This window comes from Pagrus major, chromosome 22, assembly GCF_040436345.1.
Source record: "Pagrus major chromosome 22, Pma_NU_1.0".
NCBI lineage: Eukaryota > Metazoa > Chordata > Actinopteri > Spariformes > Sparidae > Pagrus > Pagrus major.
The window spans coordinates 25,345,911-25,361,635 of NC_133236.1; the positions used below are offsets into that span (position 1 = coordinate 25,345,911).

The 15,725-nt window shown below is 45.6% G+C and overlaps 1 protein-coding gene across 1 annotated transcript; it reads left to right on the forward strand.

Moving 5' to 3' along the window:
• The first annotated feature begins 8,500 nt into the window (after positions 1 to 8,500).
• Positions 8,501 to 15,725, forward strand: naa30 (N-alpha-acetyltransferase 30, NatC catalytic subunit). The gene is made up of 4 exons (XM_073493296.1): positions 8,501 to 9,444; positions 10,117 to 10,240; positions 10,551 to 10,606; positions 14,180 to 15,725. The coding sequence occupies exons 1-4, from the start codon at positions 8,587 to 8,589 to the stop codon at positions 14,315 to 14,317; spliced, it is 1,176 nt and encodes a 391-aa protein (XP_073349397.1). The 5' UTR covers positions 8,501 to 8,586; the 3' UTR covers positions 14,318 to 15,725.

The window sequence follows — 15,725 nt, forward strand, 5'->3', positions numbered from 1 at the left end:
AAAAACACAGGCCAGCCAAACCTTCTGCCTGGCTAATCACAGGCCCAATATTTCCATAGCAGGCAATTAGCATCGTGCTTTTATGTGTGAAATGGCTGAGGCGAAAGAAGGAGCGAGTCGGGGAGAGAGGCACAGTAAAAACAGAGAGAGAATAAAAGAGCAATTAAGATGTTGGGTGAGCGGAGGACAGAGACAGGCAGTCTGCTGCCGTGTGATTTGAGGCTTGCAGGCCCAGTAATTAGCCCTTCATTGTGAGATAATGGACTTGGCCGGTCTTCCTGGTTCCCCGAGCTGCCCAGCCCGACTCGACCCATGGAAGGTCAAAGGGCGCAATGTGCAGTTTGGCTCCTATATGTTTGTGTGTGCATGTCTGTGCGACTCCAAATGTTGATGCGTCTTTCAAGACTTGCATCATCTGATATTAAAGTCCAGAAACAGTAAAAGGCTCGAAATGTTTGCATGTAAGTAAAACTAATAATCTCTCTAAATCTGCAAAAGGTTGTCGGGGTTAAGAGTGTGCCAGTGACAGCGGCGCCCGGCTTTGAGGCGTTGGAGTCATCGCTCTCCCGGCCTATCGCTCCTTTCTCCCGCCATCTTTAGAAGAGCGGTAATCTGTGAACCCTGAATCATAAGCTTTGGGTAAATCTATGTAATACGGGTAATTCGATGAAGCAGTATTTTCCTGGTGAGAGGCAAAATCCTGTTGACTATTCAAGGATTGAATCATCCAACAGTAATGCCATTAGACCAGTGCCACGGATTCCTCGGAAAATGCTGTTTAATTGCCAGTAACCAGCCATTGTTTGGTGACGGGTAAACACTAGCCGAGATTGGGGGGGGGGGGGGGGGGGGATGCAGAGCGAGGAAGCGTGTGAAAAAGATGGCCCCTTCGGCTTCAGCCAATCGCCATTGAGAGACGGATTTACTCGGGGCTCGATGAAGCCCGCGCTGCAAAGTGGCAGAGGCACTGGCTTAACTAAAGTCTTCAGGAGTATAAATGCAGAGTAACTCTTTCCTTTTAATACAGGATTTGCTCAACAATGCGATTTAGGGGGGTGTCTATTCAGGATAGACATTTTTTTTTTTTGAGTGGCGAGGTTTTTGAGGATCAAGCCTTGTTGCTCACGTTTATTAGCGCGGGACTGCACAGCTCAGGGATTGTTGGTCGCTATAATCGTCGAGCAGTTTATCCATGTTTGTGTTTGGCTTTACGTAGATACTCCCTGACACTAAGTCCCATTCTTTCCACCTGTATTGAAGATCTTTAAGAACAAAGACTACCTACACCCAGCCGTTCATCCTAAGCCACACTTACGCCGGCTTCCCCACAATAAAAACTGATATTAGCTGTCCGAATCAACGTGAACTGATCTAAAGCTACTTGAGGGAGTGCTTTTTTCTTTTACTTTTACTAGTTAATCCAATTCTCACCACACAGAGATTTTTTATGAGAATTTGAACATTTGAGGTGCATTGTTGTCCCTTCCCCGCGGCCCCCTTGCTCTCAGGCCTGTCCTGGAGGACGCAGATTGGAAGTGAGAGGTGTGGCGGCCGAGGCTCGCCTCCATTGTGAGCCGGTGCCTGGGAGACGAGCAGCGCTGCCAGACCAGACACTGATTGGGTTTGACACTGCGTCCAGGAGGCGAGAAGAAGCTTTTCTTTTGCTCTTTTTTTTTTTTCTTCTTTCATGAGTAAAAGAGAGCCTTTTTTTTTGTATGAAAGGCCCCTCCTCTGCTCTCCTCTCTCCTCCAACTCCCCCTGGTTCTGTTGTGCTCCTCGGTTCTCTCTTTCACTCCTCTCTATACGTTCCTATATTGACTCCCTCGTTTTTTTTCTCTCAGATTAAAACCAGCGGACTTCTGTTTCTTTTGTCTTCCTCTTTTATCATCCCTCTCACTTGGATGTTGACCAGTAAATTTGATCCGTGAGCATCACAACATTAAAAACGTACTTTTGTCCTCTCCGAGCAACAGTACTTGTTACAGTAAAACACTGAGGGCAAACCAAATCTGTCTCCTTCCTTAAGCCTGCCACATACTGAGCCCACTAGTATGTCCTATGGTGGACACTTTGCCACATAGGGATCCTTAAGCACCATGCCTCAGGCTATGATCACACACTGCTCAACACTGGGCTTTTACACAGGATTTACCTTTCAATTTTCTAAGCTTGGGGTCCTTTTTTGTTCACAAAGTGCCCAAGTGACACATTGTGGTCGCTATTTGTGTCAAACAATGTAGTTTTGAAGGAGCAGTTTGGCAGTTTGGGAAACAGCCAGGTGATGGTTAGCTTAGCTTAGCATAAAGACTGGAAACAAAGGGTAAAGCTCACTTATTGGAGCAGTCGGAAGCTTATGTGCTGTCTTGCAGAGAGTTACATAAGATGATCACTACCATATCTGTAGGCTGGTGTTAATATTAAGCCACAGCCTGAAGCCAGTTAGCTTAAAGGGACAATATGTAAGAATCTAAGTCGAAAATGTTCAGAAATTAACTAAAATTATCAACAAGTTGTGAATAAATAGCAGTTTTGACAATTTGATGTGTACTGTGTTGCAGAAATATCTACAGAAGTTGACGCTAGCCAGCACACTCCCCTGGTTGCTGTGTATGGTGTTTTTTGTGAGGTAAAAATCATCTTTAAATATGTCGGATCCTTACTTATTATCATCATTTCGCATGATCTCAGCATGGCAGGACCATAAGATAAGTCAGTTAATTGAACCGTAGCACCATTTTGGATCTTAACAAAACAATACAGTACAAAGGTTGTTCACCATCAAGTTTCAGTTTTGGCCATCAAAGAAGAAAAGTTTGGGCACCCTCGCTTGAGACAGAACCAGGCTAGCTGTTTCCCTTGTTTCCAGTATTTTATGCTAAGCTAAGCTAGCGTCTCGTGGCTGTAGCTTCATATTTACTGTACAGACAGGAAAGTGGTATCGATCTTCTCATCACGACAGCATATTTTCCAGATGTCAAACTACCCTTTTAATGTGAACTACAAATCAACCCAGAGGATTATGGGTAAGCAAGCTTAAATATTGCTGTAGGACTACTGTACGAGCACTAAATGAGGAGAATGTGGGAAGGTGGAGTCTTGTTGGTATTGATTAATCTTCCGTTCTGATCACCAAAGGGGAGCACAACCCTCTCGATCCGCTTAATGGAGGCACTAATGACGAGCTCCATTAGTTTAATATATGCTTTTATCGCTGTGCCCTTAGATGACTGTAGCGTTTCATTAGACATGTCTGCCTCATATCTCACTTTGCACCCAGAGGAAACTGTGAAGGGATTAATTTTATGATGGACCCCCTGCCTCCCTCCTGCCTCCCTCCTCCTCCCTTACTCCTTCCCTCCCTCCCTCCTCTCCTCTGCTCTCCTCAGCTCAGCTCAGCTCCCAGCCACAGCCAGGGGACCCAGGAGGAATAGTGTCTTTGTCGTCCTGCCGTTTTTTCGGAGTTGAGGAACAAGAGGAGTTTAATCCTCATTGTCCAGGAGACTGCAGAGGGTGAGGGGGGGTCCTCCGGCTGTAAAATGATCCAACTGGCCTCAGCTAATCCCCTCCTAACCCCCCACTCCCGGGCCTGACCCCCCTCCCGGTTCTTAATTCACGCCCCCCCCCCAAACTACCACAGTATCACACTATAAACACAAACACACATCCAAAAAAAATCTAGATCTGGGACTGGATCTTTAACAACACAAAATCAGGTGAATGACGGCACCAACCACTCTGAAGTGAATGTTAAACTTTTTCCCACTTTCTCACACGCACATGCAGGATAACAAAGTAATTCATAGTTGTGCAGTAAGTGGTTTAGGGGGGTATGTTTAAGTGGGATTTAACTTAATCACCTACACATAGGCTTAATCAAACCAGTCACCCATCTTCCACTCTGGGGATCCTCGCCACCAGTAGAGGTGTCTAATCAACTGAGACAACCCCCCCCCCCACACACACTTTTCTGCCATTATAACGTGTGTGCGCTGTGAGTTGTGTGAAGATGAAAACAGCCCGGTTTTGTACGAATACGTGTGTGTTTGTGTGTGTCAGTGACAGAAAAATGAACAACAAACAGCCTGGTGTCACCCATTAGAGTGATTAGGAGTGATGATGCGAGTGGACGTGTGTGTCCGTGCGTGACTGAGTGTATACGTGTGTGTGGGTTGACAAAAATAAAACAAAATAGCTTCGTTTCATTGTTCCTCTCATTAGCTGGAGGATTATTTTCAAGATTAGGCAGGACAGGGCCGGACATCTATGTGACGTTAAGTCTTTCTCTAACAAGACGGATGCTCTCCAGTCTGCACAAATCTTCTCCTTTGAATTTTTCCTACCTTGCTCATGCAGACCCCTCCCTCCCTCCCTCTCCATCGCTCTACCCGTTCTGTCTTTATTTCTCCTCTGTTCCTCTCTCCCCTCCTCTCTTTCTTTTTTCTGCGCTCCTCCCTGAGTGACAGCTCAATACCCAGCTCTCCCAGGCTTATCTAGCCTCAGCAGATGGTTGACTTGGATCACTGTTCATACGCCACGATCTGGGCTGGTGATAAAGACTGTTACAGAGGGAATATGTGCTATCTCCCTCTCGCTCGCTCTTTCTTCCTTTCACTCCTTCTCCTCTCACCTCCTCTTGATCCGCACTCGTCGTTTTCCTTCCTCTCCATCCGTCTCTTTTCAACTCTTTTTATTCAGCGGCTCTACCTGGACACGTCTACTCTTCTCCTCGCCGTGTCCTCCACCTTTCTCGACTGTGCTCTTTGTCCCACCCGCCCCCCTCAATCCTCCCTTCTGTGTCTCCTCATCTCCCACCATCCCTCCATCTCTGTGCATTGAATCTGGTGCTGCGTGATTGTCTCTGCCTCCCTGCTGGGCTGGCGCCTGTCTAAAGGGCCCCAGGACCCTCACACACTGAGGGTCTCCAGCCATGCCAGAGATGCCCTCTCTGTCCTCTCCTCTCGCCTCGTATCAGTTCATCTGGTCCCTCTTCATCTCCACAGGATAGAAGAAAAGGTCAAATTGTGTCTCTTTCAGCTCTTCTTGCTCCTTTTTGTAATCAAAGTTACACCTTTTTCATATCTGCCATACATATATTTTTTTTTAAACCTCCAGTTAGCCACTTTAATATGTTTTAAAATGCCAAAAAAGTACAATAAGTAAACAGGTAACCTTCAAAGTGCTGCAGCCGGAAGCTTTTTCTACACTCACATCTACCGTTCTCTGTCGTTTCGTTTACATGATCACTGCATTTAAACAACTGATGTGCACTTCACAGGCAGGAATCGGCCATTTTATGTATACTTCACTTGTCTGGATTGGTCATTTGATGTCCTTCCTCACATGCTTTTCATTCTACACAGCCAAGCAACAAAGCAAAAAGGAAAAAGGGTATAGCTGCCGCACGCAGATGAAAAAAGGGGGACTGAGTGCTGGGAGCGATATGAATGAGGACGTACAACACAGCGCCTTGTACGGCGACGGGGAAACGGACTGGCAAAGACATCACTTGCACGCACCATACATTAGACCGGCCCTGTGTGATGTGTGCCAGTGTACTATGAGAGGGAGAGGACATGAAAGCAGGCTGAAATCCAGTGAATATAAGGTGTTTTCTTGTGGAAGATGCAAAGAAAAGATGTTGAAATGTGTCAAATAATAAGCAAAGTGATGCCAGCATGGGCGTATAGGGAGCTGCCATCCCATATGTGGTGGCAAACCTCCTCCCCTGTGATTCACTGGTGGCTCTCTCTCTCCCCAACACTCCAGACAATTTGCAGCCATCTTAATCTGAACGGTGGAATCTGGCAACCACACAGGAGCACCTGCATCCGTCCAGCCTGACCCGCTTTTGTTCTGGTCCGACCCCCTAACTTTAGCCCCTAATTAACCCAACAGAAACTAATTAAATACAGCTCTAGTGGACCAGACGCCAGACAGAAGAAATAAAAAAAAAAAGAAGAAGGAGGAGGAGGAGGAGGAGGAGGAGGACGTAGGGAAGTGAGCGGAGTGAGGAGAGGGAGCCAACGTGACAGGAGAGGAGGGGGAGAAAGAGGAGATCCAAGTGTTGGCCTCTAGCCCCTGAGGCCAGTTCAGAGAGATTCGAAGGAGGGTGTCACTGTCACAGTCTGGTCTGTCCTGAGCGTGTTGCCACTCTCTGCCGAGCTCCACGCTGACCTTATACTTCTGAACATGCTGTCGTTTTTCAAGGTATTTTGGGTTCTTCCTCGTAGATGAGTGCGGTTGCCAACTGCTGTAATCACAAGCACACCAGTCACATGACGCAACTGACGCCCTGGAGATATTTGGAAAAGGGTAAAGACAGGATGGGGAGAGCCACGGAGAGACAAGAGCAGCGTAGAATGAAAGCAGGAGTTGGGGGGGGAGGAAGGAGGAGGAGGAGGAGGGAGAAAAGGAAGGTACGGGACGGGATTGTGAGAAAGAAGATATATAAATATGGGTTCAAACCAGCCAAGTGTCTCTGGCAAGGCGCTGCTGCTCCTAGTCCCAGGCACCGCTCGCTAAGTGATAGAGAAAGTAATTAAGAGAAGCCTGTTCAAGTAGATAGGCCTGTAAAGGAGATTTGAAGAGGGGGAACTGATTGTGCATGTCTGATTCCAGCTCTTCAGAGAGTTCTCAGCCCCAAGGCTTAGCTTTCAAAGGGCCGTCTCTCTTCCCGTCTATCTCTCCGTCTCTTTCTCTAACATATATCTACAAACAAAAAAATGACTCACCCTCTTTACACATATCAAGCACACGTATGTTCGAGGGGAGTCGAATGTAGGACAGAAAAAGAAAAGGTGTCTCTCGCAGCATCTCTTACCACGTGACGGCTTAATCAAGACATCAGACGTCCTCTTTTTATGTACAGGAAATAAAGAAGCACTATTGTACTTGAAAGTTCACACCATGTCTTTTTCCAAATAGTGATCCACCTCTCGGTGCATGGACGACGTCCTCGAGGGCAAGATAGAGCAACAGTGCCACCTAGGACGGGCTCCACCACCCTGCAGAACCAAAGTGAGTCTGCTGTCAGAGAAGTTACTTTGGTTATCTCGGTTAGGTGCTGTAAGGGCCCAGAGGCAACATATTACTGATGAATAAATATGTGTTTACTACTATTTGTTCAGGGTTTTAAACCTTATACATAACTGAATAGGATGCATGGAAACAAGTATTTGGTTTTTCTTTTCCTGATGTCACCTGATGATTAGTTTTATGAGGCTTAGATTAGTAGAAATTAGTTTTGGGGAAGGTTTAAAAAAACAGAAAAGAGCAACAACTCCCCAGTGGATACCACATTGTGAGCATTTGTTGTCTGAAATAGATACATTTGGACTTTAATGAACAAATTAATTGATCTAAACAACTATTTTAATTCTTAAAAGGATCCGTTGGAGCACATATATATGTTATGATGATTAAAGCAGTCAAAAATATGGTCTGTCAGTAGAAAAATCATTCTTACTTCAGAGAGATTATCAGCATTTTTAGGGCTTGAGGTCCTGAAATCATCACAATCAAAGTCTCAGTGATGGGAAATAAGTAGAGTTTTTACATCAATCTGCAAATAACTCATATGTAACCTACATTTGTCGGATTCATTAAGTGCTGAGGTGAAAAGTGCAACAGAAGTATTACATCTGCAACTTGCAGGTGCTCCGGGATGAAGCCGACCCTGCCATCCAAACTGATCTACTGGTGACATCTGCTGGAGAAACTGAAGTGTAGTTGTTGCAAAAGAAATAAAATCCAAATAGATCCTCAACATGGCGTCCTCTGCTGGTGAGAGAGCAGACAAGTCAGCAGGGTTGTTTCACAAGAGCTTCCAGGGCACATTTGACAGCTACACTGTTGAGTTCATTTCAGACTTCAGTCCAGCATATATCAGCATATAGTGAAAGTTCAAAGTATGAGTATGAGTTTCTGCACAAAACTACAGTATCTTTCCACAAAACTCAAATGAAGCATGTATCTTTTTTTGTCAATAATTTATTTATTTTGCTGCACAAAATCCTGTAAGGAGGAGAAAAACAGACGTTTATTTGTGATTTAGCCACTTTTTTTTCAGGGTTACAAAGAGAGGAGTACATTAAAAATTATAGGCAATGTAAAAATCATGTTTTCTTTTTTTAACCTAATCATGACCTCTGGCCCAATTTGTCCACTTTCTTTGCTTTTGTGTTGCTTTTGTGTACATTTTATTTTAGATTTAGATTTTATTCACACGTGTGCTGCTGTTAATAAACAGGGGAAATGACTTTATCTAAATGCAAAGTAAACTACAGTAGCTAATTGGCTCTGGTGTCTGAAAAACCCTGCATCTGTCATGCGTTACACCACTGTCGTAAAACGTTCCCGTCTGCTGTTGCAATGGCGTTTGCTGCGACAGCACTTTGCGGCAGCTGGGAAATCGAGGAGAGAGCAGCGACAAGCGTCGCCAGCGGATACGCTATCGCCTCAAAACCCCTCGGATTTATGTAATATTCGGTAAACTAACTTGTATATTGATTGTATATCCCCTTCGCCTTGTGGATGAGATTGTGTTCGACGTTTTCCAAGCGTGAATCTCCACCTTAATGCGGTGGGATGGCCACAGTGCCGCCTGGGCCTAGTAGCGCACTGCCCGCATCCCCGGCTGAAAGTCCTCCTTTCCCCGGGGCTGGGAGCGGGGAGCCGGCGGGGGGAGACGGAGAGCCGGCCTGCCACAGGGAGGGCTGCGTGCCTGCCGACACGGGGAAGAAGTCGCAGCCGGTGAGCGAAGTCAATACGTCGGTCAAGAATAAGCAGAAAAACATGCTAGCTCGAGCTAGCCCGGCAGCGCTGCACCTCAAAATGCAAGCCCGAGAGCAGCAGCAGCTAAACGGCTTGGTCAGCCCCTCGGAGGACGCCGACAGCCACCAGCACGCAGGAAACCGGCCTGACAATCCAAGACCGTCCGTGGACAACTGTGACAGCAGCAGCAGCAGCAGCAGCGGCAGCAATGAGGAACAACCCGCTAGAAACAATAGTGAGCATTGCCAACACGAAGGCCACAGCCCCTTCTCCAAAAACGGCCGCCGCTCTCCCCTGGTTAACAATAGCATGAACGGGATGCCGGGTTTCACGAGGACTGAGGCGGCCCGCGGACACCCCGGGGACGAAGGGAAAGAGGAGTTTGACCACACGGAGCCGCCGAGACCGCCGAGCGTCGAGCCCCTGGACGGTGCCGGGCCCGGCGGAGGGGACGGCCCCGCTGACCCGCCCTCCGCGGAGCTGGCCCGGCTCGACCTGAGCTGCTCGCCCGGCCGAGCGGAGGAAGACAGCCACGGCATCCGATACGTCCGCTACGAGTCCGAGCTGCAGATGCCGTGGATCATGAGACTGATCACCAAGGACTTGTCTGAGCCTTATTCAATTTACACGTACAGGTACTTCATCCACAACTGGCCGCAGCTCTGCTTTCTGGTGAGTACAACCCCTGAAACCGTCTCAGTATGAAGGAGAACAAAGTGTCAGCCCCTTTGGCCTTTACCTGAGGCAGCATGCCATTATTGGGGCTGGGTGTGACTGCATGCTCACCTGTCAGTGTGCCTCAAAGGCAGCTAAACATAGCACTGATAAACACACATGCACAGCTTAAACACACACATGTAAATTGCCCTCACTAGTGGCACATTGGTTTGGAGTTTGCATTTTATGGATATCAGTCTGTCCAGGTGAGACAAGCTGAACTGACATGACAGTATCCTGTTTAGTTCATCACTGATGTGTGGATCTTGTGTACAGGAATCTAAGGGCAAGCAATGTTTTAAAGCCTTTCGAGAGCAATGTGCTTTAAGTAGGCGTTTCCTCATGCACCCACGGTGTCCAGTTAGGGTTTCCTACTTTGAAAAACATCGTCCTTTCATTGTTTATCCTTGGAGCCTCCAAGGTTGTAAACTTCCAGTTCCAGTTTTTCTGGAAGGCCGCATGTGACATAAGAGGAAGTGCGGTGAAATAAAGGTCAGAGGTCGGCTCAGAGGGCCTGCAGAACCGGCAGGATGACGGCAACTGTACAGGAACTGATGCAAGGCTTTCAGCAACCACCCAATAGACCCCTAACAAATGTGTGTGTGTGTGTGTGTGTGTCTGTCACAGGCCATGGTGGAGCAGGAGTGTGTCGGAGCCATAGTTTGTAAGCTTGACATGCACAAGAAGATGTTTCGTCGTGGCTACATTGCCATGCTGGCCGTGGACTCGAAACACAGAAGGAAAAGCATCGGTGAGATCAAGACTCCTCATGTCCCGTACAGAATCAACAAAAAGTCTGTCCTTTCATAATGTGGAGCCGAGTGGTGCAACGGCATGTTTTGTGCTTTCTTTGACAACCAAATCTCTTTATGCAAATGCAACATTTAGATAAGTTATGCACTCCTGACTTGATGTGTAACACTGTGACATTGTACACCTCTTGCATTTCTTATACTATCAGCCGTTGAGCCAGAAAAACAGAAAAAAGCAATAGTTATTTTCTTTAAAAGCTGCCGGTTTGTGTATTTGCGTGCTGTCACTGACTTAAACTCTTGTTTCAGGTACTAATCTTGTGAAGAAGGCCATCTATGCTATGGTGGAGGGTGACTGTGACGAGGTAAGACACCGAAGGGCGATCAATCAATTCACACTTTTGTAAACCATGTTTTAATACATGCAGAGAATCATGTAAAATGATCTTAAGTTTTTGAGCCAAGCTTGAAACGCACTTATGTGTTTGTTTGTGCCAACATGAGCGGGCTTTATGCCTGACATTGGCACACATTCGCATGCTGTGTGCCAGCGTGTTCGCTCACAATGTTAACGTAGGCAGTAGACGAGAGGACAGTCTTGGATTTACCAAACCAGATTGTTACTGTCAAGGAAAAAGAAACCGAAAAATCCCTGGAAAATAAAGTTAACACATAAAATGACAACATATTTGAAAACGATTGAAAACAAACCTTTTGTGCGTGTTTGGTGCTTTTGTTTTAGTTCGGTGTTGGCCCGATATCAAAGCCTCGGTGAGAGACTGAACCAAAAAGAAAAAGAAAACGCTGCTAGTGTTTCAAGGCCCACTTTTCTTTTCTTCCCCTGTCCTTCACGTATCTTAGTTTGCTGGTAACCTTGGTTTGATTGTCAGCTACTCTGAACCTTTCAGTATCCACCATCCTCTGCGGCAAACTATTTCGCTCACTCTGCTTCTTGCTGAATAGCTGCACACACAATACACACAGCAGATTTCAAAATATTTTGTAACCTCCAGATGTTTGAGGTGGAAATGAGATTCAGTACGAACCTTTCTCCAACATCTTTGTTGACTGAGACCGTGATTCACCACAGCAATAATTCTTCTGTTGGTGTGATTGTGTGCAGACGAGGCTACCCAGTACATTCCTTTTTTTTTTCATCAATCAATCAATCGAGCTCCTGCAAACACTGACACTGTGTTGCAAGCTGCATTTTTTTCAGCTGTGGTGCTTTTGTATCAGCAGGCATTTTTCAATTCAGAAAAACATAACCTAGGTTCTGCAAGCTAAGAAAGCATGCTGAAACTAAGGGCTGCAAGAGCTTGTAAAAAAAATCACATTGCTATTATTTTGCAAGATAAAACGATTGCAGATTAGTAGGAATAATCATTTTTGCATCACAATTTTCATTTTCACCAAAAAACAACTATTCAAATCATGATGAAGGGGCATTTGTTGAGGTCTGTACCAAACAAACACGTTTTCTTACATCTGGAGAACAAAGATCTTTAGGCCACGGCATCCTTGCACTACTGCAGCATTTCATTATGATGCAAATGCACACATTTGACCTTTTTATTAAAAAAATGCTGCTTCTTGTGATTCAGATTTTGCACATATTGCGATTTCGATAATATTTTTGATTAATAGTGCAGCCCGACTGGTAGCAGTAGTTTTTTTCAGGCTTCTTAACCAGCCTAAGATGCATAACTCCACATTACTGCTTACTATGTTTTCAAAGCATACTGTAAGAGTTTAAAGACTTCTTATTTAATTTTAATATCCTGGACTACAAAATTTAGTTGGTTGAAAGTGTTTAATTTCTCGACACTACAATTTAAACCTGCACCTAATATTCTGGCCGTGAAAGTAACTACACAATCACTGTCTGCATGCTTATAGTGTAACTCACCTGTTGTAGGCTGTCGGTATAAAGCCTGTCATTGGGCGCTATTCCCATCTTCCTCCTGCTATCTGCGTGTTACCGTTACCAAAATCCCCTTCGCTATGTTTAACAAAAGCTTCCTCCAAGCTGCACAACCTGCTCTAACTGCTTTTACCCTTGTATTGCGGGAAATAAGCCATTTCAATGCCAGGGCTCGCCTCCCCATCTGTAAAACAAGTCCCCTCTGACACTATTTGGCAAGCAGGGGCAGAGTCGCTGCATCCCGGTTTTAGCTCAGCCCAAGACGATTGAGATTGGTAAAGAAATACAATAAGCCAGAGCATTTTTTACACTCTACACCAGAAAAAGAATCGGTGCAGCCAGACCTTTCTCCAACACTGACAGAGCGCTGTGGAGTGAAGCCAGGCTATGCAAGACTAACATGCTTATTGACGCCATTGGCTCCACCGTACCCCTTTTTTTCTGTAGCCTACTCCGACGCTCCCCCCATCAGCTTATTGCTGGTTATCGTAAAAACCCACCGCCATCACCACAAAAAACAGATTTATTAATTCTGGTGTACTACACTGATAGACTTAACCAGCATTTTATGAATTCATGTGGCAAGTACTTGAAGGTTATGGAAAATCGGACCTGCGGGTTTAAATGTCAGACCTCCACAAACAAGAAATATTGCTAAACCACCACCTTCTTGCAACTGCATTACAACATAATAACATAACTGTGGCTGAAAGTATGTCACTAAAGGTCCAGCATGTCTAAATGATGCTTGATTTCAAAATTCTAGTGAAATGTACGAAGACTAATAGTTGCTGGGAAATGAGAACTAACTTGTGTACACATTGGGAAATGTTCCTTAACAAAGAGCACAATGTTTATGTAAAATACTCCCTGAACCCCCCTTGGATGGTATGTTTCAACACAGACTCACAGTGGATCTTATGAAATGTTTTACACTGCCATTTGTTCTCTTGTGTCCACTAAATATCGACCTACAGATATACTTGTTTATAACTTAATTTAAATCAATATGTTTGAGGGTTTCTTCCCCTTTTATTAAAGAGCCTTTCTGTTGATCAGTGTAGAGTAAACGTTTAATCCACTGGTTAACAAAATCTGGGGGAAAAATCCAATGTGGATGAATAATTTCACTGTATGTTGTTTGTGTGCACAGGAATACTCCTTACTTCTTGTCTTCCGGTGTTTTATTTAGAATATAAATGTTGATATTGTATGTTTAATATATGTAACAGTAGGAAAAGCACAGGTGTAAATGATAAAATAAGTGTTGGCTGAACTCATACTGTACATGCTGTCACGCTGTCATACTGTCATGGCTTTTAATTATTCATAATTTGCTTTGTACCGTGCTCCTCCTACTACATCCAGTCAACATATCTGCTCTATGACACAGTTTGCCTACTGTAGCAGTGGGAAACAGCTAACTGTTTGTCTGACACAAATGTATATTTGAACCACCTCAAAACTGTCTTTTTATACAGTCAGTATGTGTTTATTTAAGGCACGTAGAAATAGAACATGAGATATTTTGGTGTAGTTAGCAGCTAGCTTACTCATTGAAGCTATTCTCGACCACCAACAGCTGAACTACACTCAATGATCTCATGTGCCTTCAGGCTAAATGCTGGCTTTGCATATGTTTTATGCTTCTGCACTAAACCAAGCTGACTCTGGGAGGTAGCTATAACTAGTTTTCTAGCTAACAAGACACAACATGAAACTAGGACCGGTTTAATAGCTGTGGGGTTGAGTGTGTTTTGTTTACTTAGGCAAACTCTTTTACTGCGTAGCATTTCATAAATCGCACTAAACAAGCAGAGATTACATTGACATTGATCCCATGATAGCAAATGACTCATTTCTAATAATGTTCCACTTTCCATTAATAGGCTGACACTCCTGTTAACGCCCACAAACAGTCCACAGGCTCTGAGACAGTAGTAAACCTTGTAAGAACCAGTCATCCGCTCACGTATGTAACATCGTACTGACATGGCCGTGTGTTCTCCCTCAGGTTGTATTGGAGACGGAAATCACCAACAAATCAGCCCTGAAGCTGTACGAGAACTTGGGTTTTGTCAGAGACAAGCGGCTGTTCAGATACTACCTGAACGGAGTGGACGCGCTGCGGCTCAAACTGTGGCTCCGCTAGAGGAAAGAAGAGGGGGACGGGGGAGGACGGGACAGCGGGTGCTGTTCACCTCGTACACTATCAGCTTGACAGCCTCAGCTCTGCCCTGGTCATTTCACTCGAATACACACACACACACACACACACACACACACACACACACACACACGGGAGTATGCACATAGGTATGCATAGACACGCAGACACACCCTCTTTTTGTCCTTGACCTCTGAACAACTGATGTTTAGGCAGAACCGGACTGACATCCCACCTCATGTTCTCATGAAGGGGCCCCTGACACTGTCTGTGACGAGGAGGGGCGGCGAGCGAGGGTGGTCTCTGGGATGACCTCGACTGGGGACTAGGTGACCTTTTTTTGACCTTCAAGCTTGGATGCCGCATCGACCGCGACGTGAGGCATGAGGCAGCTCATGCGAGGACGTGCGTCCGAAAAAACCCCCAGAGGACGTGGCACCACACCAAATCCTCCTGCAGAACACAGACTTAACAAGACGACAGCAGTAAAACAGGAAGCAGGGCGGTAAACACAGACTGGGAAGAAAATATTTGTGGAGTTTATTTTTGTGTTTCTTTTTTAACCTTGTAAGTTGGACGGTTGATGGAAGAGCTATAGTACGAGTGTGTGTTTGTACCGCCTCATGTTTTTTCTTTTCTTTTTTTTTTTTTTGCCCTGTTTTTGTGAGCATGTGTGCCAGTGAATGTGTTTCGTGTGAGTGGAATAACGCGTACTGTTGTGTGTTTTCCTTCCCCATCCTGTCCATTTGGGGCGCAGCCGCTCCCTGCTGCTGCTTCCATCACCTGCCTCAGCCTCCAGGACTGAAGCCTGTAAAGATATGCATGCATTTATTTTAATGTGAGTGCGGGGGGAAAAAAGCGTGAAGAGTGCGTGTGTTGATTAACCCAGTCTGAGGCGAACCCCTCCGAGCCCCTCCCTGCGTTCGGTGTAAGCATGTTGGTGCAGAGAAAACAAATCACTCCATTAGCACCTCAAATTTTGCCCACCCGGTGGATCTGCCACCTTTTTTTTCGCTTCATTGTCCTTCACTAAATTTCCCCCGACAGTATGGGTGAGGGGTTTTTCCCCCCCCAAATGCACTGCCAGCTGCTGCGAAATTCCCAAAAAAGGAGAAAATGGAGTCGCCACAGAGAGACTCCTCGCCAGTGAAGGTGCGGGCAAACACGTCCTAGCCGTCTGAGTTCGCTCCTTTGTTCCATCATCTACTGCTCCTCATTGCAAGTGCCACTCAGTCTAAGCAACTGCAGTGATCTGCCCGCCAACAGGTGTCACACAGCAGTCTCGGCCCGGTTCTGGTCTACGCTTGGCGTCAAACCGGACGTGAAATGTTACATATGCTGGATTCCTGTTTGAGTATGGTGTGTGTGTGTGTGCGTGTGTGTTTTATCTCTT

Coding starts and splice junctions, on each gene's coding strand:
- naa30 (XM_073493296.1), top strand. CDS start 8,587: ATGGCCACAGTGCCGCCTGGGCCTAGTAGCGCACTGCCCGCATCCCCG. Junction 10,241..10,550: donor ACACAGAAGGAAAAGCATCG/GTGAGATCAAGA, acceptor CTCTTGTTTCAG/GTACTAATCTTGTGAAGAAG. Junction 10,607..14,179: donor TGGAGGGTGACTGTGACGAG/GTAAGACACCGA, acceptor GTTCTCCCTCAG/GTTGTATTGGAGACGGAAAT.